Raw genomic sequence first — 22,947 nt, 5'->3', positions numbered from 1 at the left:
CACGTTTCCTTTGGAACAGCACAGTTCAGTTCTTTTTTCTGCTGACTCTCCCAGAGATTAAACTATTCTACAACTACCTAACTTTTTTCCAGTAGTAAGAAACTTCTTCCACTGCCAAAGAGGAAGTGGACACATGGGTGTTGCAAGTTACTAAGAGCAATGCTGACCACAAGCAATTATAAATAAAAAAAATACACATTTCCCAATTAAATTTATACAAAGCCCTTAGTCATAGTCACAGCTCAAATGTTTGGATTCGGTCAGCCTGTGTCCCCCGTGAGATTCGGTAGCATACACAAGAAAATTACAACTTTACAGTAAAATCAAAGTACCGTAATATATAAAACTATTTAGGTTAAGGCATTCAAAGTCCATTTTTAAAGCAGCTTAAAATAAGGGAAAAAAAAAAAAAAGTAAACGAAAGAAGGGAAACAGAAGAAGCTTTACTTACGTTTCTCTTGCAATGATTTTCTTGCCAATAGCAGCCTGAATGGCTATTTCAAACAATTGTCTAGGTATAGCATCTTTTAAACGTTCACACAGGAATTTACCAGTCACATGTGCCTTATCACTGAAAAATGAAGTCACCAGTGTCTTCAGAAAGAGTAATACAACCCCCAAAATATATCCTGTTCGATAAAAGGATTTTAGTAGAGGTTTTCCTCTTTTTAACTCAAAAGATAAGCTGATCAGATCATAATTTTATATCTAATGAGTGGTCCCTGTATGTCACCTGCTTCATATGAAAAGGTGATAACATTGTATTCACAGAAAGTCTTCAAATAAATTTAAAATATTTATAAGCAGCACCCTGATCATTTATCACACTGAAGCCATTTTGAGTACCATTACATTTTCAAATGCAATTTTAAACTAGGTGGTCAAGGAGGATTTTCATTGATTGTAAGTCCAGAAGGTCAAAATATCTATGTATTACAGAAATATTTTTCAAACATCTGTTTTTATATAATAAGAAAACAAACTGAACAAAAACATTTTAACATACTCCTGATATCTGCTAATAAAAATTATCCAACTATATTCTGCATCTGCATATGCTTCAAATTTTGGAAAAAGTATATGACAAATGATCTAAAGAAGCTACTAAACAGGTACTTCCATAAGCCACTGGAAACAAATGGGTCTCTTCTCTCTAAAAACATATTTAGCAAAATACAGCTGAAAACAGTTTTACATGTTTTTATGTAGCAACAATGCGACTCCTTGCTGCCTGTACAAAGCAAACAGTTTAAGCATGAAATACTTCAGTAATGACCATTAAGCATTACATTTTAGAAGATACAGATATTTGTGTAATTAGGACAAATAATAATGGCTATCTTAATACTGAGGTTACAGTAATCTCTAATTCTTCCTCTACAAACGTAATTCAGCATAACTCCTTTATATGGACAGGTGTAGTCCATTTAGAGAGGACTGTGAGAGTAACTAAAGCAGGAGCAGAACTCATTGTGACAACAAGTTAAATCATTTGTACTCTAAAGCTACAAAAAGGCTAAAATTAATTTTAGTGAGTGAAACAGTTCAGGAGTGCAAACTAAACTGATCAAGAAACACGTGTTAAAGCAATAATTAACTTTTGCAAGGTTGGCCACTTCATTTTGCATCTTTTCAGAGTAAGAGATGCAAGTAAATTGCTAAATGCTGTATATTTATGAAAAATATGTTAAGTAGCAATTATATATGAGAAAGTTATTCCATTCCAGCTCCCATGACCTTTTGGAACAAGATAAAGGTTTTGTTTTCCTATGTCACGCTTCTTCAGTTAAAGAATTCCAAAAATTTCAGGACTGCACTTACATAAAAAATATGAAAATACACAAATATTTAGCAACTACAAGTTAGTATTTCAAGAAAGGAAAAAAAGTGAAAAGAAAAAGAACCACAGAAAAAGTTGATCTCAGGATTACTAGTAAGGGATGCTGAAGTTACAAAAGGGAGCCTTATAAAGACTTTGTGAGAAGAAAGCATGGGGAGAGACTGGAAACAGGAAGGCATTATTCTCACCAGCAAACCAGTAATTCTTCAGAAATTTACAGAAACTGAATCACTTTAGCAAAAAAATATTTCTGAGGAAATTACATCCAGTAAATATTTACATTCTCCTGGTACTCTAGCTGTAGACAAGATAACAACAAACTTCAACAGAACAGGAATTACTGGGAGTATAAACCCAATTTTTATTTTTTTTTCCAGTACTGAGTAGCAAGTGCCAAAACAATCTGGCATCTCCTGTATTCAAGTTTTTCCAGCCCCTTAGAACACTGGCATTTTGGATTTCCTTCTCCCCCCCTGCCCTACATTACCACAAAAATATTATACCTAGCACATAAATTAAGAAAGGGAAGTAGAAAATTGTTTTTAATTATAGTATGCATTTCCTAATTTTCCTATTACAACATGCTTCTCTTTTTTTAGATCATCTCCAAAAGTGGTGAAATCCTCAATGCTGTTTTCATACATATTTGTCAGATATTAGTAACACATATATATAGAATCATTTAAATTGGAAAAGACCTTTAAGATCAAGTCCCATTACTATACAATGAAATGAAAAAATTGTATATTAATAGGAAGTCTATTTCTTCAGAATAGAGAATCCAGTCAACCTACTTGTGTATGATAGTTGCCAGTTCTTCTACTGGATTTCCATTTAGAAGAATATCCATTTTGATAAGATCTGCTGCCTGGTATCCTGCATCTTCATAATCAAAACTAAACAAAAACAGTTTAGAAGTTAGTGATGATCTTGTAAAATTTATATCCTGCATTCTTTATTTTGTAAATTTTAAGTTATAGACACATTTCTTAATAAAACACTTGAACCTTTTAATACAATAGGAGCAGAGTTTTTAGTAGTCTCAGTATGTCTCCCTTACACAAGGCTGGGCTAGAAATTCACTGCAGATAAATCTCATCTCCAATGCAGCAGAAGACATCATCATATCTTGCAGCTACTGAACAAGGTAAATCAATCAAAAATCTACATGCTTAATGCAATCTCTTATAAAGTTTATGCAAACCCTTATTTCCTATCAGCTGGAACTGGAAGTTCCTCCAAGCTCCAGGCAACAGAATCTTTCAATACAGCTTTTGAACTGTAAACATCCTTGATGCCACAGGAATGAAACAGTAACCCTGGATAGTTTTCTTTTCATCCTCTCATTTGACAGATGTTTTTTTTTATATATGACTCCTGTTACCATTCTCTCCGACAACTAAGTTGTCCTCTTCATTTCCAAACCCTGTTTCTCCTTTGGTAGGTATGGGTCTTGCTGTCTGTGTATTGGTTTGCAAAAATTCTTACAATGCAGGAGATGCAGGGATATATGTGTGCAAGATCTTATATAGATATGTATCTTGTATGTAAGTATAAATATGGAGAATATCAGTATCCCTAATTTGGTCAGATCTGATATTTATTAGAACAGATGGGGGAAAAAATCCTTTGAGAGTATCTGAAAGTGCTTTATCTTAATTGGCTTAATAAAGCATGATTTTGTAAATAGATTCATACAACAAAAGTATGATTATTGAGAGCATTAGATACACAAGCAACATTAGGAAGTCAATTAGGAAACAAAAAAAATAATCAAGAAATGAGACAATGCAACGTAGTTTGCAATCACATCCAAATCAAAGAAAACCCAGCATAGTTCTGCTAATGAAATAGCTTCTTTATAAACAGGTTGGGTTTTACCTAGTTGGGTAACTAGAACTTCACAGAAAATTCAAAGTCTTCATCCCCTGGCTTCTTCTACCTGTCCTTGCCTCTCCACTTTTGATTATGCTTTTACTGCAAATATATACAAACCTGGGCAAAACACATCTTACCTTATGTTTATAAGGCGTATTTAAGAAAACACAAACTCAAACTAAATTCAGTCCTTTAATTGAATTCATTTTTATGCTTATAAAATTAATAATATAGTTGGGTATACCAGCTCCTGTCAAAATGTAATATATGTTACTAACAACGTCTCTTCATACCAGATTTGTAAGAACTATTGAGCCTCCTGTGGCATAAGCCCATCTGCCAGGCAACATTTTCCCTTCCATTAAACTCACAGAGGCTCTTCACAAACAGCTGAGCTTTGTTACAGCCTCCAAATTTAGAGAATCCACACACAACAGAACATTTTGCCTCAAAATATGGATGATTTACTTTATTCCCATAATAAAGCATGTAATTAAAGTAAGTGTTGTTTGTTTAAAATATAGTATGTTGATTGTTTTTACTAGCTTTAAAGAATCAATACTTGGTTACTTCCACCAAGAGACAATTAATTCATTTAAGTACAGTTTCAATGATTCCTTTAATAGAAAATGCCCATTGTAGATTGTTCTTACTGGTCTGAAGTGACATCTTACTTATCTAGATGAGTGAGTGCCACTCTAGAGGTCACACTTGAAAAATACGTGCAGAGAAAATTATTATTAGTGATACACTTTTAGTGTTTTTCAGACTCATTTCCATCCATTTTCAGAGTGAATCTAATTCATTAAAGGTGAAACGAGACTAGATTTGCAGCACCACGATAGAATATTCTTCACTTTTACCCTTCCACATTTTCTTCTTACATCTTTTTTCATTCCCACTCTTCAGGATCCAGGGTGGGGGACAACAGGAAGGGGGAACAGAAGAGGTAGTTACCTTGCATAACCAGAAGACAGAGACTTAAGAGCATCATAAAAATCCACCACAATTTCATTCAGTGGAAAAAGGTATTTTAGCATAACTCTGTGTTCATCAATGTACAACATATCCTTCTGGACTGCCCTACGATCCTAGACAAATAAAAACTGTTTCAGTTCGCCTTGACAGAAATTTTCAACAAATAAATACAAAGCAAATTAAAATAAATAGCTATCTCCAGTTATGCAAGAGAGCTCCCAGTAACTTTCTTATCTGTAGCTCACTAAAGTCCCAGAACAAATTGCAGCACCGTAAAAAACAAAGTGGTTGTAACTTAACTGGACATATGATTCAAGTCTATCCTCTCTAAAAACTTAATTTCTGAAAGCTAAATTTCTGAAATCCTTAACAGCTTCTACTTACTGCTGCCTTTTAAATGTAGAATTATTTATCCACAAAGTCTCACTGAAATTAGATTTTCACACACACCGGAGTATTACACAGTAGGACTTCCAGGCTCATCTCCTTTCCTGCCAAGAGGGTGTTCTTAAAGTTGTCTTAGGAATTTTTTTAAATAGATCTTATACTTCACTGTACTGACATGCAAGTACTGTACTGTTTTGTATTAAGCATTTAGAAGTCTTAAAAGCTAAGAAAAATATTGTGAAGAAATTATATAAAGACAATACCCATGGCAGTTAAAACATTTTTAGTATTCCAAATACACTTGGGGAAACAAGTTTGGCCATCACTATTATAAATCTACTCTGGTAAAATACTGAAAATATATATAAAGCCTCAGAAAAGTGTTGACAGAAGTTGGATTTCCATCAACATACTTCCAAAAAATAACAGATCTTATTCCCCTGCGATAGATTCCATTCTTTCAGGAAAACAGAACTAGCTACTAATTTGTCTAGTACAGGATGCTTGACAAAGTCCTTTGTTGTCACTGAGCTTCATCACTAACTTTCAGTATAAACATATTGTAGTTCAGAGGTTTTACACATAAAAAGTTCAACATATTTCTTTCAAAAGCATCTAATAATTACTGTCAAAGATACTCTTTAAGTACTAATATCTAGTATCGTACTATCTAGTGTCTTCACATTAAGTATGACACAAAGAGCTTAGAAATACAAATGACAAAACTAAAACTATATACCAACCTGACACAAAGCAATTATTTTCCCAATATATTCTTGAGGTGTTACAATAGTACCAAGTACAGTTGGCTCCAAATACTCTGATACTGAAAGTCTATCAGGAAACTGAGCAGGGTTGATAATAGTGATCTCTGCTTTACCATACTCCTGAAAATAAACAAATAAAGCAGATATTTGTAAAATTACAGTAAGTAGAATGAATAGCGAGACAAATATAGCACTGAAAAAATGTTTCAATTGCTTGGAAACACTTGTGAATTATGCAACCCAAATTTATACCAAGCACAATTTTAAGAGAGATTACTACATCACATATAGAAGTCTCTGATCAGTGTATCTTTAAAAATTATTATACAGGCAGGAAGATTACAGGATTTACTTTTTCACTTGAAAGATGGGGGTTTGGGGATTTTTTTCCAGTGAATTTTAAATGGAAGAGGTGCTTAGGACTGGGACTACTACCTAGGGTTATCCATCAAAATAGAAGTGCCTTTCTGTCCGTCTTCCCAGCTCTGTCTTGCCTGTAAAGCAAGGATCTTCCTTCTTACTCCATCTCTATAAAGTATAAGGCACAGCTTCAACAAAAGACATGCTCCAAGTATCCTGGAGTTTGGGGATGGGGGCATTGTTCTCTAAGTAGAACTTTGGGTTCAGGCTCCCTTACAGGCTGAAGCAGGCTTAGAAATTAAGTTTTCAATTTCTGTGCAAATGCTTTCATTACCTATTTTTCCCAGTCCAACACTGCAATAGGAGCTGGAGTAAGAAATAAAGTAAGAATAAAAGGAAAGTCGTGCTTCTTACATAAAACACCGCCCTGCCACCACACCGAAGCAAGTGATTGTCACTTCCACTGACAAGGACCCAACTTCCAGCACCGTTTTGAAAACAATTCCACATCAGCAATCTAGAATCACTTATGTAGCAAAGGTGTCAACTATTTCATTCATAGCTGTGACACTGCCTAAGCAAGAAACCAAAATAACTGGAGAGAAAAAGGGTCTATGCCTTACACCTTGCAAGTACTGCAACCTTTCTTATACAAGCTCTTAGTAAATTACATATTTTATGTCATGTTTAAAGGTACATGTTGGATAGCGAGTCAGTCTATTTGCAGTCTCCTCTGTCAGCAGGTGCTTGTAAGTCCACATCTGTCTCTCTAAAAATCCAACACAGTGATTTTATTTGCATCCAGTTCAATGAAGTTTACGCATACCTGTTTCACTGTGATCAAAGGAAAAAAAAATTCACTCGTTTTCACCAGCCCCTGCCAGTCTACAAGCTATTCCTAAAAACATTAGTGTTCTGACTGATAAAGCCTGGAAGAATATTTCACCTGCTTTAAATTCAGTCCAGTCAGTATGCACTTAAGAATACAGCAAGATATGTGTCCTATATTCCCATTTTCAAGGACAGGTAAGACATAAAAAGAGGGTGCTTGAAGTGGAAGTGGGAAGAAAAGTTAACATCCTTAAGAAAAAAAAATCCATTTAAAAAGTTTCAAGTTAAATATTTTATAGTAAACATTAGAAACACCAGTAAAGTACTAGCCTACATAAAAAGTGTAGATGTTTATTACAGGAGGCTTTTAAGCTGCTATTTACATAAAGCTGTACTAAATTTAACATACCTTTATCAACTTTGCTGAAGAAAGAATAGCTTTATATGGAACCGTAGGTGCAGTCAAAATAACAGACATGTTATACTCTTGCTCCAAACGTTGATTAAAAACTTCCATGTGTAAAAGACCAAGGAAACCCAACCTGGAAAAAAAAATTCCTGTTGGTGCAAGTTATCAGTACATTCCCTTGAATTTCACAGTGGGTTTGTTCGTTTTTTTACCTTCCAGCATGTTTACACTGCTAGGCTGGCAGTACCAGGCAAGCAAACAACCTCCAAAGGACCAAATGATCCTACAGTTGAATAGTACGAGTCTTGGAGAACAAAAACTATCAATCACAACAAATTGCACACTGCTCAAACACAGAATGTAAGAACATCAAATGCTTTTGACCTTTACCTATCACTAATTTGAACTGAAGCTTCTAATCCTGAATTCATTTTAGTTCTACCTTCAGTTGCCTTAAATCTGCATTCTCAATTTATGAACAGTTCCAGAAAGGAAAGCAATATAAAAGCCTCACCTCCATCCAGCTCCTAAGGCAAGACTACTGTCACGATGAACAGTTACACTGGAGTCATTCAGTGTCAGCCTCTCCAAAGCACTTCTGAGATTATTATATTCTGTTTGATCTACAGGATACATGCCTGTCGAAACATATTAGAAATGATGTGATAGAGAGCTTTATCTAGTGCATACGTAACTTTCAAATATGCCTCTTACAGGGAACACCATACTGAAATCAGAAATAGCTTACTTTCTGTTCCAACTGCTTTTAGATGTGGAAAACTTTACAAGGGTTTTTTTTTCTTTAAAATCAGTCCAAATGTAATAAAAGTTTTAGATTACCTCTGAATTAACACTCAGATCATAATGGTAGGGGCACTGTGCTCATCTAGTCCTTCACAGTTGTGGAAGATGCACTATTAAGTATAACCATTGTTTTGCAGGGCTGCAGCGTAGACATATAGTTTAAGCGTAAATGAATACACAGACAGATTTCACTGAGACATTCCTTCAAATGTAAGAGTGAATGGGGAAAAAAAAGTGCCATTTCAAAGTTGCAAGGGTTTCTATGTTTTTTTGAAATTCATAAAAACAGCTGTTTGTATAACTACTGCCTGAAATAGGTTCTACTGTATCACTTTTCACATCACTGTGTTCAGAAAAATGTAGATTACACCAAGAAGCAACCTACATGCACACAAACCCCCCATTATTTATAGGATTACACTTTTCTACATTCACTGTCAGACTGTCTGATTTCCATGATACCAAGTTTTATCTCAAGTGAGTTTTACACATTCCTTCACAACAAGTCTAGAAAGTGATGTATGGAATTTATTTCTTTCTAAAGCCACCTTTCATAGCATTTGTAGTAGTTACTGAAGCTGGTGGCAACAGCTCAACAAAACTATTAAAACTTAAGAAGCCAAATATTTTACAGAATCATGCCGAGTATTACCTTTGGCAGTTTACCATGTTTAACAAAAACAAAACAGCTGCTGATTTTCAAAAGAAAAAAGATCACAATTATTATGGAAACCTGATTATCAAGATAAAGAATTCCCAAAATTGACTTTTTTTTTTTGTCTCAACTTTTCTTTTCCAGCTATCAAGAGTTTACTGGCATTAGAAGCAAAAATAATGGCTAAAAATACGTATTATTCTTGTATCATATAAAACCAGTCTGCAACTATTATTAATCCTATCTGTTGCCATAGGGAAAATTACACAAAACTATATAAATGATGCGCCTCTGTAGCTTAACTTTGCTAAAATTCTAATTCTCACAACTCTTAATATACACATCTATTATTTTAAAAGCTCTAACAGTTCTCTTACTCTTGTTAATGGAAAAAAAGTAATTCTACTTTATACCAGTTTAGTCCTCACCTGCAAAAACCATTGGCTTCGCTGTCTTAAAGCCAGGCAAAGGCTCCACTGGCTGTTCATACAAAAACAGTGTGTCTCCTATTTGGGCTTCTGTTACTTCTTTCATTCCAGCAATAAGGTAGCCCACCTGTCCAGCATATCTAAATAAAATTGGTGTTATGCAGACATGGTTCTTGGCATTATCAGTATTTCCACTATTTTTCTTATTCGACTTAGCCAGGCAGAAATTCAAATAAATCACCCCCCTAAAAGCCAATACACAGTCCAGAAGACAGATTTGTTTCTCCCCTGATTTGTGAGCTCTCTCAAGTAGCTCTACTTCTGTTAAACAGTACATCTACAGTACTGAATTTTTGAATTCTCTGCTACTCCCAGTTTAAAAGCTGGAGCTAGAAGGAGCTTCTCAAGGATGTAAGACACAGAAGCCAGAACAGTTACCAACTGCCACCACAGCAAGTTTCATATATTAAGAGGGACAAACAAGAGGCAAATACCTTCCATCAGGACATAATGCTGTTAGGAGAGGAACCCATAGCAGACAAACAGTAAAACACAGTGTACTGGTTTTGGCTAGGATGGAGTTAATTTTCTTCACAGAAGCCCTATATGATGCTGTGTTTTGGATTTGTGACTAAACCAGTATTGATAATATACAATGTTTTTGTTGTTGCTGAATAGCGCTTACACAGCTGAGGGTTTTCTCTGTTTGTCATTGCACCCCCAACAAATAAGCTGGTGGTGGGCAAAAGACTGGGAGGTGACACAGGCAGGACAGCAGACCCAAACTGACCAAAGACAGTAAAAAAAATATGAAGGAGTGTGGTCTTTCCAAGGTGGCTATTACTTGTAGACTAGCAAGACATTGGTCTGCCTGTGGGAGGTGGTAAGTAATTGATTACCTTTGCATCACTATTTCTTTTCCTTTTCCTTCACTTATTAAACTGTCTTTATCTCAGCCCACAAGTCCCTCCTCACTTTTGCTCCTCCAATTGTCTCCCCCATCTCACTAGGGTTGGGGGAGTAAGCAAGGGGCTGGCTGGGTGCTCAGTTGCTGGCTGGGCTCAAACCCACCAGACACAGTAAGGCAGTCTCACTGAGAATCTCGCAAGAAAGTCATTTCATACTTGGATGCAAACTGATAAAACTTCTCCACTAATTCTAAGTACCTGATTTTCTTCCCACTGCTGCCATGAGAAGCCAGTTTCTGGAAGCGGTTGTATTCACGGATTTTAAGTTTTCCACCCTCAAAATATGCTGCAGCAATAACTAAGATGAAGCCCCATTCCCTTCCATTCTCAAAGAAGGTAGTTCCTAGAAATAAATCGGACAGCTGAATAAGAATATCAAAAGCTAGTCTTAAAAAAAAGCTGTCCAGATGTTCTGCATACATAATGATTTCCTCACCCTACCAGTGCCCCAAAAGCAGTCCCCACAAGCTTCTGCCTCAGCATGCCCAAAATGAAAGACACTGAGCATTAAATTACAAATAATAATCATTAGAAAACCACCACCAAAGATCAAGAACAAAACCCCCAGACATTTCCCAGACTTTACCACTCAAGCAAAAATGAAACAGAAATCAGGATTTTTGTATGTTACATAGATTTATGGCTTGTTCCAATGCAAGAAGTTTTTACTTACAGCTTATGTGTTGGCTGTTCGTTTGGTGTCAGAATTCCAACTTCATTAACTTCGTATCTTTTCTTCGTGTGTGCAGACACAATTTTATACCCTTTCTGAATCTCACCACCGAAGAGTGCAATGTTAGCTATGACACCTCGGTAGTGGTCAAAGGTGGAGTCAAATACTAAGGCTTTCAATGGATCAGCAGTATGACACTGGGGTCTGCCACAAAAAAATTAAAACAATATATTACACAGTGTGTTTATCATGCAATACTGAATGAGCAAGCACCCTAACCAGCTCCAAAAGCTTTCATAGAATCCTAGAATACCAGGTTGGAAGGGATCATCTGGTCCAGCCTTTCTTGGCAAAAGTAGAATCTAGACAAGATAGCCCAGCACCCTGTCCAGCCAAATCTTAAGTGTCCAATGTTGGGGAATCCACCACTTCCCTGGGGAGATTATCCCAATGGCTCATTGTTCCCACTATGAAAACCTGTCCTCTTGCATTCCAACTGGAATCTCCCCAGGAGTAACCTGTACCCATTACCCTTCATCTCCATGTGACTCCTTGTAAAAAGAGAGTCTCCATCTTCTTTGTAGCTACCCATAAAATACTGGAGCATGGTGATAAGGTCTCTCCTAAGCCTTCTTTTCTGAAGGCTGAACAAACCCAGTTCTCTCAGACTTTCCTCACATGGCAGGCTTCCCAGTTTTTTGGATCATCTTTGTGGCCCTTCTCTGGACCCCCTCCAGCCTGCCCACATCTTCTTTGTATAGCAGGGACCAGAACCGAACACGGTATTCCAGGTGTGGCCTGACAAGCACTCAGTAGAGTGGGATGACTACTTCATCTCTGCTGGTGATGCCCCTGTTGATGCAACCCAGCATCCTCTTGGCTTAATTTGCTGCAGCAGCACACTATTCACTCATATTGAGCTGCTTGTCCACCAGGACTCCCAGGTCCCTTTCCACAAAGCTGCTCCCAAACCAGGTACATCCCAGTCTGTGCTGCCCTCCTGGATTATGTTTTTCCAGGTACAAGACTCTTCCTTCACTGACAGTGGGTCTTGTCTTTGCATTGACGTGGATTTTTGTTCCTAAGGCTTGGGGCACAACAGCGGTGGTAATGATGGAGGTGAAGAAAGTGTTGAGAACTTCTGCCTTTTCAGTGTTGTTGGCGACTAATTCACCTCTCCTGTTTAACCATGAGCCAGTATTTTCCCTTTGTTTTGGCTTGTTAATATACATACCTGAAGAACCCTTTCTTGTAGTTTTTGTCATCTATGGACAATTTCAATTTGAGATGAGCTTTTCCTTTTCTAACTGCATCTCTGCACACCCTGGAAATGCCCTTGTAGTTCTCAATGGGTATTCATCTGCTTTCCATATCTGGTATGATTCTCTTTTAATTTTGAGCAGACTAAGAAGCTCGCAGTTAAGCTAAAGGGATCTCTTGCTTCACCTACTTCCCTTACCTTTAAAGGTAATGAATGTTTTTTTGTGCTTCCAGGAGAGCATTCCTGAAAAACTCCCAGCACTTGCTAGCTCCTTTATCCTCCACGGAAGCTTCCCACAGAATCCCTCCCAACTGAGCTCTGAGCAAGCTGAAGTTTGGTCTTCTAAAATCTAAAACCTTTGTCTAGCAGTAACCTTCAGCATGCTCAGCAGGATCCCAAACTCCACAATATTGTGATCGCTGCAGTCAAGGCTATCCCTAACTGAGATATTACAAAGCAGCTTTTCTTGGTTTGTGAGTAGCAAGTCCAGCACTGCCTCATTCCTGGTTGGCACATCTAACATTCGTATGAGGAAGCAGTCCTCTACACGTTCCAGGAACTTAATGGATGACATGTGAGCTGCTGTATTGTTCTTCCAACAAATGTCTGGATAGTTGAAGTCACCCATAAGAACCGGGCTCTGTTGACCTAAAGCTTGCTTAAGTGATCCAAATATTGCTTCATTAGCTGTATCATTTTGGTTTGGAGGTCGGTAGCAGACACCTACTGCAAGATCACCCTTGGAGACAACCCCTCTGATCTTGACCTAGAGGCATTTAATAGGGCTTCCATAATCGCCATAGCTGACATATACATTCAAGGTTCTCCACATAGAGCATGACTCCTCTTCCTCTTCTTCCCTGCCTGTCTTTACAAAACAGCTTATAGCCATCCATCGTGATCCTCCAACGATGTGGGTTATCCCACCATGTTTTAGTTATTTCTATAATATCGTGACTTTCTGACTGGGTGTGAAGCTCCAGTTCCTCCTGTTTGTTCCCCAGACTGCGTACATTGATATACATACACATGAGGTGATTGGTCTTCTGATTCTCATTTTGGGAGGCAGCTAAGGTTCTTGCTGCTCTGTTTGGCCTGGCTTATTCCCCAGTTTGTTGCAATGGTGTAAGCATTGCCACTTCAGACCCTCCAAGTCCTTCAGTTTAAAGCCTGCCTCATGAAGTTGGCCATATTCATATTAATACAGGAAAAACGACAGATTAATTTTCAGTAAATACATATCAGATGTTATTTCAGTGTTTCACAATGTATTATGTAGCATATTTGTGTTTTATTTCCCCCATGTGCAACAGCAGTACAATTAGAACAAAATCAAATGCATACCTATCACACCCAGCAACAGATGAAAACCAATGCTTAAAATATCATACTTGAGGAAAACAAAAATTCAACAGTTACATTCCTGTAGAGGAATGAAGCTGGGTTGATTAACATTGATAATATACAGCTGTGGGCTGGCGTCAGGGGCAGCAGGTTGGCTGATGTAAGTAAGGTGCAGCTGTGGCTGGTTCTGTTAAGTGGTTGAGAGCCGATGAAGAGAGAGGAGGAAAAAGCAGAGAGAAGAGAGAGACAGAGAGCACACCCTGGATGAGGAGAGACTAGGAGAAGGCAGCAGAGAGACTGGCATAAAGAGTATGCTGGTATGAGATGGTAAATGACTTTGTTGCAGCTGGCTAGTTTGGAGAGTGCCGCGACACATTCCAACATCTGAGTTTAAAAAGTCCACTAAAATTTTGGTTTTGCCATCTTTCATGGAAACCTAACCTTGGATTTTCATTGTGGCTTCTTTTAACTTTAATTATTAACTAATATGAGGACTACAATTATTGGCTAATAGTAGGAAACAAGAATAAAGAGCAATATGCTGATTGAAACTGAATTTAGCAGCTGTGTCATCAAGTTCTTAGGTAAATCTATTTTGAAGGTTGATTTCAGGATATGAAACTAAACACAGCAGATTTCCATTAATTTTACCATTTTAACAATGCAAAGTTCAAAACAAGTTATAGCACACATCCTCAAACACTGAGTTTCATGGAAGCTATATAAACAGTCATGAAGTACCACCTTTAGTGACTCACTTCTCATCTTTCATTTCAGAATGAATTAATTTTTCCTCTCCCACTTCTTAAGAATAAAGAAGCCTTCTCTGCTGATATTCACACATTCATTTCTTAAAAGGCATCTCAAATCCAAAGTGTAATTTCCCTCTGATTTGCAATTTTAAACTGACTTAACCAGCTCCAACATCAGATTTCTCCCATATCTCTTTATAAAGTATTGACTTTAAATCAGAAGAATATTAAGTGCAAAACTACTGCCAATACTGTATAAATGCAACTCATGGTTTCCTAATTAACCTTACAAGGTTTCATAGCTAAATACAGACTTACGGTGGAATCTTCTCAATAACCTTTTGAAGAACTTTTTCAACATTTGTTCCTTGTTTAGCAGAAATCTAGAACAAGTCCAACAACAATTTTATGAGATATGTCTTACACCCATTCAGTAAGATCTATTAACTAGTGTCACATTAACTTAGACAGCTTTGGTGGCCACAGATAATACTATCCATAAAAACACTCTGAAACACACTTCAAAATGCTATTACTATGAAACACTTTTAAATTTTTTTTTATTATAAAAAAAGTTATAGAATAATTTCTCTCCTGAATGACAATTATTATTATGGTAAAAATGAAAACAATATATAGACTCACAGTGAGAAATAATTTAAAAATCTATTTGATGCCATTCATCAAGACATACTAGAATTTTTAACAGAGAAGTATGTTCTGCAGTCGTCTTTTCCAGGAGACTGGAAATCTCTTTTAAAGAACTTTAAAGAAATTCATGTATGGCATACAGATGGCACTCTGTTGATTTACTAGGTGTACACATCTTTCATTAGCTGCAAAGCAGATATACGATCTGCCACATTATAAAACTTCAAGAGACCTTACCCTTACACATTCATCTATAGGGATATCAAACAGCTTCTCAATTTGTTTTTCAACTCTTTCAGGGTCTGCGTTCTTCAAGTCAATCTGAAAAACAACAAACTGCTAAATATACCGGCAATTACATCTTCCATTATGATCCAGCAATGTAGTTTCCAAATATACAAGTCAAGGAACCTTTCTGTATTTATGAGTTAATACCAGGTGTCTTCAGGAAAACACCTTTATCAAGATTTGTTTTAGAAAAAATCTCCCTTGCTTGACTTCAGGAACGATTCCCTCTGTAACTAGACTATTTTTTGCCTGTTTCATTAGGCAAAACACTTCTGTCCAAGAGCTGGTAAAAATCTTCATTTTACAAAGTAATTTGAAAGCATTAAGTGCTACCTATACTGTTTATATGATTAAACATTAAGTACAATATACATCTACAAAAAGCAATTAACTTAAGCTAAGCAATAATTAAACTTGTGATCCCAATCACACAGTCTGCAGAACTTGTATAAACCACAGCACTTGGATTTCATTTAAAACCAAGACTGAACTGCTACTCATGTAATCTCCTCCGTGTATCACCATTAACAAAAAGAAAAAAAACCACACTAAAGCATGAAGGAATATACGTGTTATCATAGCAAGAACAGTTTAAGTTATTTCCATAAAAAGCCACTTGAAGATTCACCAGAAAAAAGTATTTCAAATGGAAAGAATTCCAGTGTTCATGAACCAGTGAATTTAAATTATGATTGGCTACAGGACAGTTACATATACCCCAAATTATCTAAGTCCTTCCTATGCACAAATAAGAGTCTTAAGTGTTCTCAGGTTAAAGGGTCAACTAAGAAGTGGCACAAAAATTATCGCTAAGTCTAAAGCATATACATACAAGACTACCTAAGCCCACACTGACAGCCTTCTAAATCATTCACATCTGTAAGTTTCAATTTGAAAACCACAGGTGTTAGAAATCTGGTATTTCAAAAAGCGGGATTAGTACTGTCCAAAAAGCCACATCACAACCAGCCTGCATGGAGCTCGGCAAAGCACATGTAGATTAATCTACACCTTTCCAGCCATTCACACCCAAATCACAGCAACCCTGTGCAATACTACAGGCTTGGGGAAAAGCCGCTAGAAAGCTGCCTGGAGGAAAAGGACATTGACAGCCAGCTGAGCATGAGCCAGCAGTGTGCCCAGGTGGCCAAGAAGGCCAAAAGAATCCTGGCTTGTATCAGAAATGGTGTGGCCAGCAGGGCAAGGGAAGTGATCATCCCCCTGTGCTCAGCACTGGTGAGGCCGCACCTCGAATCCTGCGTTCAGTGTTGGGCCCCTCACTACAAGACAGACACTGAGGTGCTGGAGCGTGTCCAGAGAAGGGTAAAGGAGCTGGTGATGGGTCTGGAGCACAAGTCCTATGAGGAGCAGCTGAGGGAACTGGTGTCATTGAGCCTGGAGAAAAGGAGACCAAGGGGAGACCTTATCACTTTCTACAGCTACCTGAAAAGGGGTCACAGAGAGGTGTGTATCAGTCTCTTCCCTGAGTAACATGTGACAGGACAAGGGGAAATGGCCTCAGGTTGCACCAGGGGAGGTTTATATTTCCTATTAGGAAAAATTTCTTTATTGAAAGGGTTGTCAAGCACTGGCACAGGCTGCCCAGAGACGTGATGGCAGTCACCATCCCTGAAAGTAATTGAAAGACATGTTGATGTGGCACTTAGGGATATGGCTTAGTGATAGACTTGGCAGTGTTAGGTTTACAGTTCAACCCAGTGATCTTAAAAGGTCTTTCCCATCCTAAATGATTTTGATTCCATGAAATGTCCATACCATCTAAACATTTTCACCTCTATTTAACATGGAGTCAACCTGAAACCCTGGAATGCCAGAGCTTCAGCTTGTTCTCATTAGGTTAAAACACACATTAATAATTTTTCAGTGCTGCTTGTAAAATGCTTCTACACGTATTTTATGAAACAAAAACTGAAGTACCCAGCAGCTACTGTAAAATATTAAATAGAAAGCAAATACACAAAGTTCTTACTACATTCTAGTTATTGGTTACATACTTCTATTTGAGGATACATTTTTTATCAATCTTCTACACATTTAAACACCAGAACTATTGAATATAAAACTCTAAAACTTTTATTACCTTGTTTATGACAGGAATTATTGCAAGCTGTGCTTCAAAAGCAAGGTAGAAGTTTGCCACTGTCTGAGCCTGAATACCCTAGAAAATAAGCATTATAAAAGTTTAACACGGAAACTTCCTGAGTTGGCGGTTGGGTTTTTTTTTTGGCTTGGGTTTTGTTTGTTTGTTGGGTTTTTTTCAGGCAGACTATACAATGTAAGGTTACTCTGCTATTCTATCCACTCCATTTGGGGGATGGAAAATAAGTAAAGGTTACTGATTAAACATATTGCTGAGAAACAACATTCCTAATTATCATTTCTCATAATCTGATTATCAGTAGACAAACTAATAATGCTGTATGTGTGACCACTTACATGGAATTATTTATAGATAACACAGTATTATGCCTACACTAGGCACCAAGTACATATTTTTGTGTATGTTATTTATTTCTGAATAGCCAAGACCATAACAGGTACATCTAAAAATCAGATTCTTTGTTCACAACAAACTATTAATAAATGTACTAAGACAAAGAAAATGGGTTGCTTATCATGGTAATAAGACTGTAGTTACTCCAGAGGGCAGGAACACGTCTTTAACTTACCTTAGTTATTTTCAAAAAAGAAAACATTATAAGGTCTGCACGTCACATTTCTTTCAAAAGCATGACAAAACAATAGCTCTGATTAGGAAAAAAGGAAGATTACCTTCCAGATCCAAGTACCAGGCAAGGGAAAACAAAGAGACAGATGCTAAGGAGTAAGAGCATAAAGCCTAATATCACAACTAGACCAGAGACGAGACAAGTGAGGACAGAGGGGAAGAGAAGGAGGAAAATAAGCTACATGTAGTATTCCCCTTTGTTTGAAACAGATCAATGGGAAAATTACTTATATGGGGATATTCACTATGGATATATAGGCCTAACTTTTCAGGTAATGTAAAGAAGCAGTAACGAAAATTTATGTAAAAAAAAAATAAATCTGCAAGACCCAAATCTTGAACGTTATCTCCAGAATTCAGGCTGCAGGAGATACATTAGCAGTTATAACGAAAAAAGTTGAGTTTGTAAGCATTCTGACTGAACGGCAAATACAGAATACCAAGTAATCACATATCTAAATGTGACATTAAAATATATATATACACATTAAATAGAAAAGCATAAGTACATTTAGAAAATGTATTTATTACCAAATTTTACGTAAGTCTACTTTCCCACCAAGCTAGGAAGGAGCAAGTGTTCATAATCATTGAAAGTTAGCTGGTTTGGGTTGTTTTTGTTTTTTTCATGAGGAGGAAAAATGTAGCATTCATTTGACCCTTACACAATCCAATTATAAATATGCCATAGAGAAAATTCTTACAATTCTTAAAAGAAAAAAGTATTCTTAAGGTAACCTGTCCACATGTAAAATCATGATCCCATAATGCTCACATTCTGGTCTGTTAACTGACTCTTTAAAAATGTTTCTAGCCCTGTACAAATAAAAGTGCAACTAAGAGCTCTAATTTCATTTCCCTCCTAGTACAGGCTTTGTAAACTTATGAGAGTATCACCTTACAAACATTTTACTCCCTCACTCTCCTGCTTCTCCTGAAAGATCAATCAAGAACTTACTGGTCTTGCGGATGCAGAACTTCTCACTTCCAGAATACATTTATTCACATTCGGCCTATAGTGACCTTCAGCTTTACATTGCCAGTATTGGTTTGTATTACAAATGATCAAAACCACAATGGCAATTAGCTACAACTAACAGTGTTGCTCGTTGAACAAATTATCTAGCTTTCCCACTACGAACTGAAGGTACTCAAATAGGTATTAGTACAATAACTAAAAGTTCTCCAGATGGCCATCTACAAAGGTCACACTCTAAAAAGTAGGATCTGATTCTGCATTAATCATGTGCTTTTATTGCTATGCCAAGGAATTGCAGTATCTATTAACACACAAGTATTTGTCCCTAGTAGTTGGGTATTTTTTAAAACTCCCATAACTCTCTTTTTCTGCAACATAATACTTTTATGGAGATAGACCAGGAGCAAACACACAGATGGAAAAAACAAAACAAACAAGCTAATCTTCTCTCTTGCTTGCTTAAAGAAATTACTGAAATTCTAAGTAGAAAACAAGAACTTCACCTCATTTGCATCCACTACAAGTATGACACCTTGACAGGCAGACAGTGACCGTGATACTTCATAGCTGAAATCTACGTGGCCCTGTAGAGAAAATAAATGTTTACAATTTCAGGTATTTCTAAAGTCTTTTGCAAAGATTTCTATATTGTGGCGTTTCCATTTGTATATATGTTCACAAGTCTTAAAAAAAAGAAAAAATTGAATAAATACAAGAAGCCAGAAACCTCCTACTTTTAAATATAAAGACATTCAGTTTTATGTGATTTAAACACTGCTTATACTTAACTTACTGGCGTGTCAATAAGATTTAAGAGGTAGTTTACTCCTTCATGATTGTAGAAGAGAGATGCAGACTGTGCTTTAACTGTAATTCCTCTTTCGCGTTCCACTTGCAGTTTATCCAGTACTTGTTTATTACGGCCAGTTTTAGCAATTGTTCCTAAGAATAAAAAAACCCAAACAACGAGTTGTATTACCTCATACAGTACATTAACTCTCAAAACAAATCATTCTTGAAAATGCCATTAACCAGGAAAATATGGGACTTGCTGCTGCAAATGAAGCTTTTTAATCTCATTAAGCTAAACTTAGGTTTTCATTTTAAAATAAAATTATGGTTTAACTCTTAACATTTGTTAAATATATTTTTACATATAAAGTTACATATAATACTTTCCTGAACAAGCACAATACAAAGTATCACGTGAACCTAAATCAGAGATTAAGAAGCAACAAAGCTTCCATTTGGTTCTAAATAATTTTGATGTTTAAAGAAACTTCACTTTCTATCACTGGAAAGCAGCTTCATGGCCCACAGCTCCAACCTGTGCCAATCTCAAGTGCAAAAAGAGCATTAGCGCACAGCTTGACAGATCTGAATTCAAAACTCCATTCTATCACAGACATTAGGTAAAACTGCCCATAGTGACACACGACGTAATCATAAAGAATGACTTTGATCAAAGGCTTCTCTCTCAGGTTTTATTTTGTTCACTCCTTAAATAAGAAAGGTAAGATTCTTTCAAAGCTCTATTCTGAAATTAGTCTTGGGAGATACAGCAATTGCTTTACAGCTTACCTTAGAGAACTTTCTAAGGCATCCTCTCTTCCCCACCCACCCACCCCCCGCCCCAGGAAAGCCTAGTTTCAGAGTCACAGCTATGAAGATCCCTTAGCACTTCTGTTTCTCACTTTAATTTTAAAGGGTGGTAATTTTCCTTCTTCTTTATAACAACACAGGAATAAAAACACTGAAGTGCAAGAAGCACTTTGGTGAGGACAAAATAAATGCCTCTGAATATAAAAATAACACAATTTCACCAACACTTAAGAGTGAAGGAAAAAGCAAGTCTATATAGCAGCTGAGAATCCATGGAATTTACACTTAATTACTGGCAGTTATTCTACACACTAAATCTAAATCAACATAGGTCTGTAAATTTCTAAAACTTACAACGCAGCACCATGTCAGCTTCAGTACCAGTGAGCTCTGCCACGATGAAAGGCAGTTTATGGTTTGCTCACAAGAGGACATACCACTACTTTCATTTAAGTACAAGCAGCTGAAGTTCCTCTCTTTCATCAACACTTTTGAAAAGTACTCTGTCCAGAATTCCTAGGTCATGACAGTCCCTCCCTTCTGTCCAACCCAAACCCTGGCAGTAAACATCATAAACTTGCTGTATACTTGTCTAATGGATGATTGGTCAGGAATGGCAGGAACAGCATCTTGAACAAGGTAGTTAATTCCTTTTCAGTTACTTTCTAAACTATACACTTCTTCACCCCCTCCTTGTAGGCAGACCTCAACCAGAAAGAAGTTCCATCATATTCACATCTGTAACACTACACAACTGGCAGCCTAGAGAACAAGCAACCTGGCACTAGAAGAGCAAAGATATTAGAAATTTTAGTAATAATCAAAGCTACAGAAACTTACACATCCCCTTACATGTCAAGAAAAGGTAGCATAAAGTGAGGAAACTTACCTGTGATTTCCAATAATCTGTCTGCTAGTGTACTTTTGCCATGATCTACGTGAGCTATAATACTGAAGTTTCTAATGCTTTCAACAGGATACATCGACATATCTAAATTTTCCTGAAAAACAGAAATTTTCATAAACCGTAGTTATAGCCTCTACATACAATACAAGCCTTTAAAAAAATAATTAACTCTTTTCTCTAGAACAGGCATAGGTTGAATAGTAAGAGAAAAAAACCTAAATTGTCATCAATTTTTAAAATGCTGGTGTTTCACTTTAGTCATGCATACATATATATTTATTTGTTACCCTGTAAAATCAGTACGTTGGAAAGTGTTGTGAAAAGTACAATGTTCTTATGAATACAGGAAGTTGTAAAACTTAAAAACAGTTTCAAGTTTGTGCAACTACGAAACTTAAGGATTAAGAAAAACTGATTCAGGGGACCATTAAGGACATTGTTCTTCACAAACATGTTAAGAATACAGCTACAATACCTAGCAGCTCAGATAGCAGTGAACTTATAAGAAGTAAGCAGACTTTGTGGAAGAGAAAGCTACAGGTAAAATCTTAGCTAAATTAAAAAAAAAGGCAGGAAGTCGGCTTGACTTTCTTGGTTCATACACAGAAAGGTCCAACACTTAAAAAAAAAAAAGATGTTGTTTTTCTAAAAAAATTCCTGCACGTTCCAGGTAATACGACATACTGAAGAAAAGCGGCTTCTTTGCTTTTCAAAGTTTTCAGCATCAGGAACCAGGAGACCCCCTAACAGCCATCAGTAACGCTTCATCAAAACACTGTGGTGGCAAATTTATAGAGATTCACAAAGCTCATCTCTCTTACAGGGGCTATGCACGCAGCTCCGGGCCAGGCAGCGAAGCGAGCCCGCAGTTCCCTGCTAGCACCAGCACAGCGCATTAACCAGCATTTGCGGGGTGCCGCAGCTCGCCTGGCACGGCAAGCCCTATCGCCACGGGGACACAAACGCCCTTGCAGCGGCAAGTACCTACTGCAGGGCAGCATCGCCTGCCTGGGAAGGCCGCCTTCGGGGCCTCGCTGCAGGCCGATTTCGGGCAGGCGAAGCGACCCGCACCCCCGGGCAGCCCGCGGACTCACCGTGCGGCGGGAGCCGTACCGCCGCCGGCAGGCCGCGGGCCCGGCGGGCAGGCAGCGCGGGGCGGCAGCGGGGCAGCGGCTCCGCAGCCGGGCCCACCACACGGCCGCCCTGCCGGCGAGGGCCATGGCGCTCAGGGCTGGGCTCGCCCCCTCACAGCGCGGAGGAGCGCTCGGCAGCCTCAGCCCCCATGGCAGCGCTCCCCTCACCGCCGGCCCGGCCCCGGCGGCTGCCCAGCCACCCCTCCCCGCCCCGCTTCCCGCGCTCAGCGCCGGAGGAGGGCCGTTGCCACGGCGCGAGGCCGCCCCCCAGCCCAGCGCCCCGCCGCACGCCTCGCGCGCCGG

General features: G+C 37.8%; 2 protein-coding genes across 4 annotated transcripts in view; one reads left to right on the top strand and one right to left on the bottom strand.

Annotated features, from left to right (window-relative positions):
* The window catches only part of GNPDA2 (glucosamine-6-phosphate deaminase 2), an 18,892-nt gene extending 14,007 nt beyond the window's left edge, over positions 1-4,885 (top strand). The window contains exon 8 of the mRNA XM_040594900.1: positions 4,628-4,885. The gene's annotated coding sequence lies outside the window, so the exon portion shown is untranslated. The remainder of the gene's footprint in view (positions 1-4,627) is intronic.
* Positions 1-22,947, bottom strand: part of GUF1 (GTP binding elongation factor GUF1) — a 25,347-nt gene extending 2,400 nt beyond the window's left edge. The window contains exons 1-15 of one of the 3 annotated variants that reach the window (XM_040594878.1): positions 22,606-22,947; positions 21,494-21,605; positions 19,796-19,944; positions 19,506-19,586; positions 17,376-17,453; positions 15,224-15,307; positions 14,654-14,718; positions 10,979-11,182; positions 9,338-9,477; positions 7,965-8,088; positions 7,451-7,583; positions 5,827-5,970; positions 4,676-4,809; positions 2,635-2,736; positions 452-571 (exon numbers count right to left, since the gene is read on the bottom strand). In XM_040594878.1, coding sequence (XP_040450812.1) covers positions 452-571; positions 2,635-2,736; positions 4,676-4,809; positions 5,827-5,970; positions 7,451-7,583; positions 7,965-8,088; positions 9,338-9,477; positions 10,979-11,182; positions 14,654-14,718; positions 15,224-15,307; positions 17,376-17,453; positions 19,506-19,586; positions 19,796-19,944; positions 21,494-21,605; positions 22,606-22,731 — 1,796 coding nt within the window. In that variant the 5' untranslated portion in view covers positions 22,732-22,947. The other 2 variants (XM_040594869.1, XM_040594888.1) reach the window with 2 other exon arrangements.

This window comes from Falco naumanni, chromosome 1 (genome assembly GCF_017639655.2).
Source record: "Falco naumanni isolate bFalNau1 chromosome 1, bFalNau1.pat, whole genome shotgun sequence".
In the NCBI taxonomy this organism is placed as follows: Eukaryota; Metazoa; Chordata; class Aves; order Falconiformes; family Falconidae; genus Falco; species Falco naumanni.
This window is presented reverse-complemented; position numbering and strand designations above follow the sequence as displayed.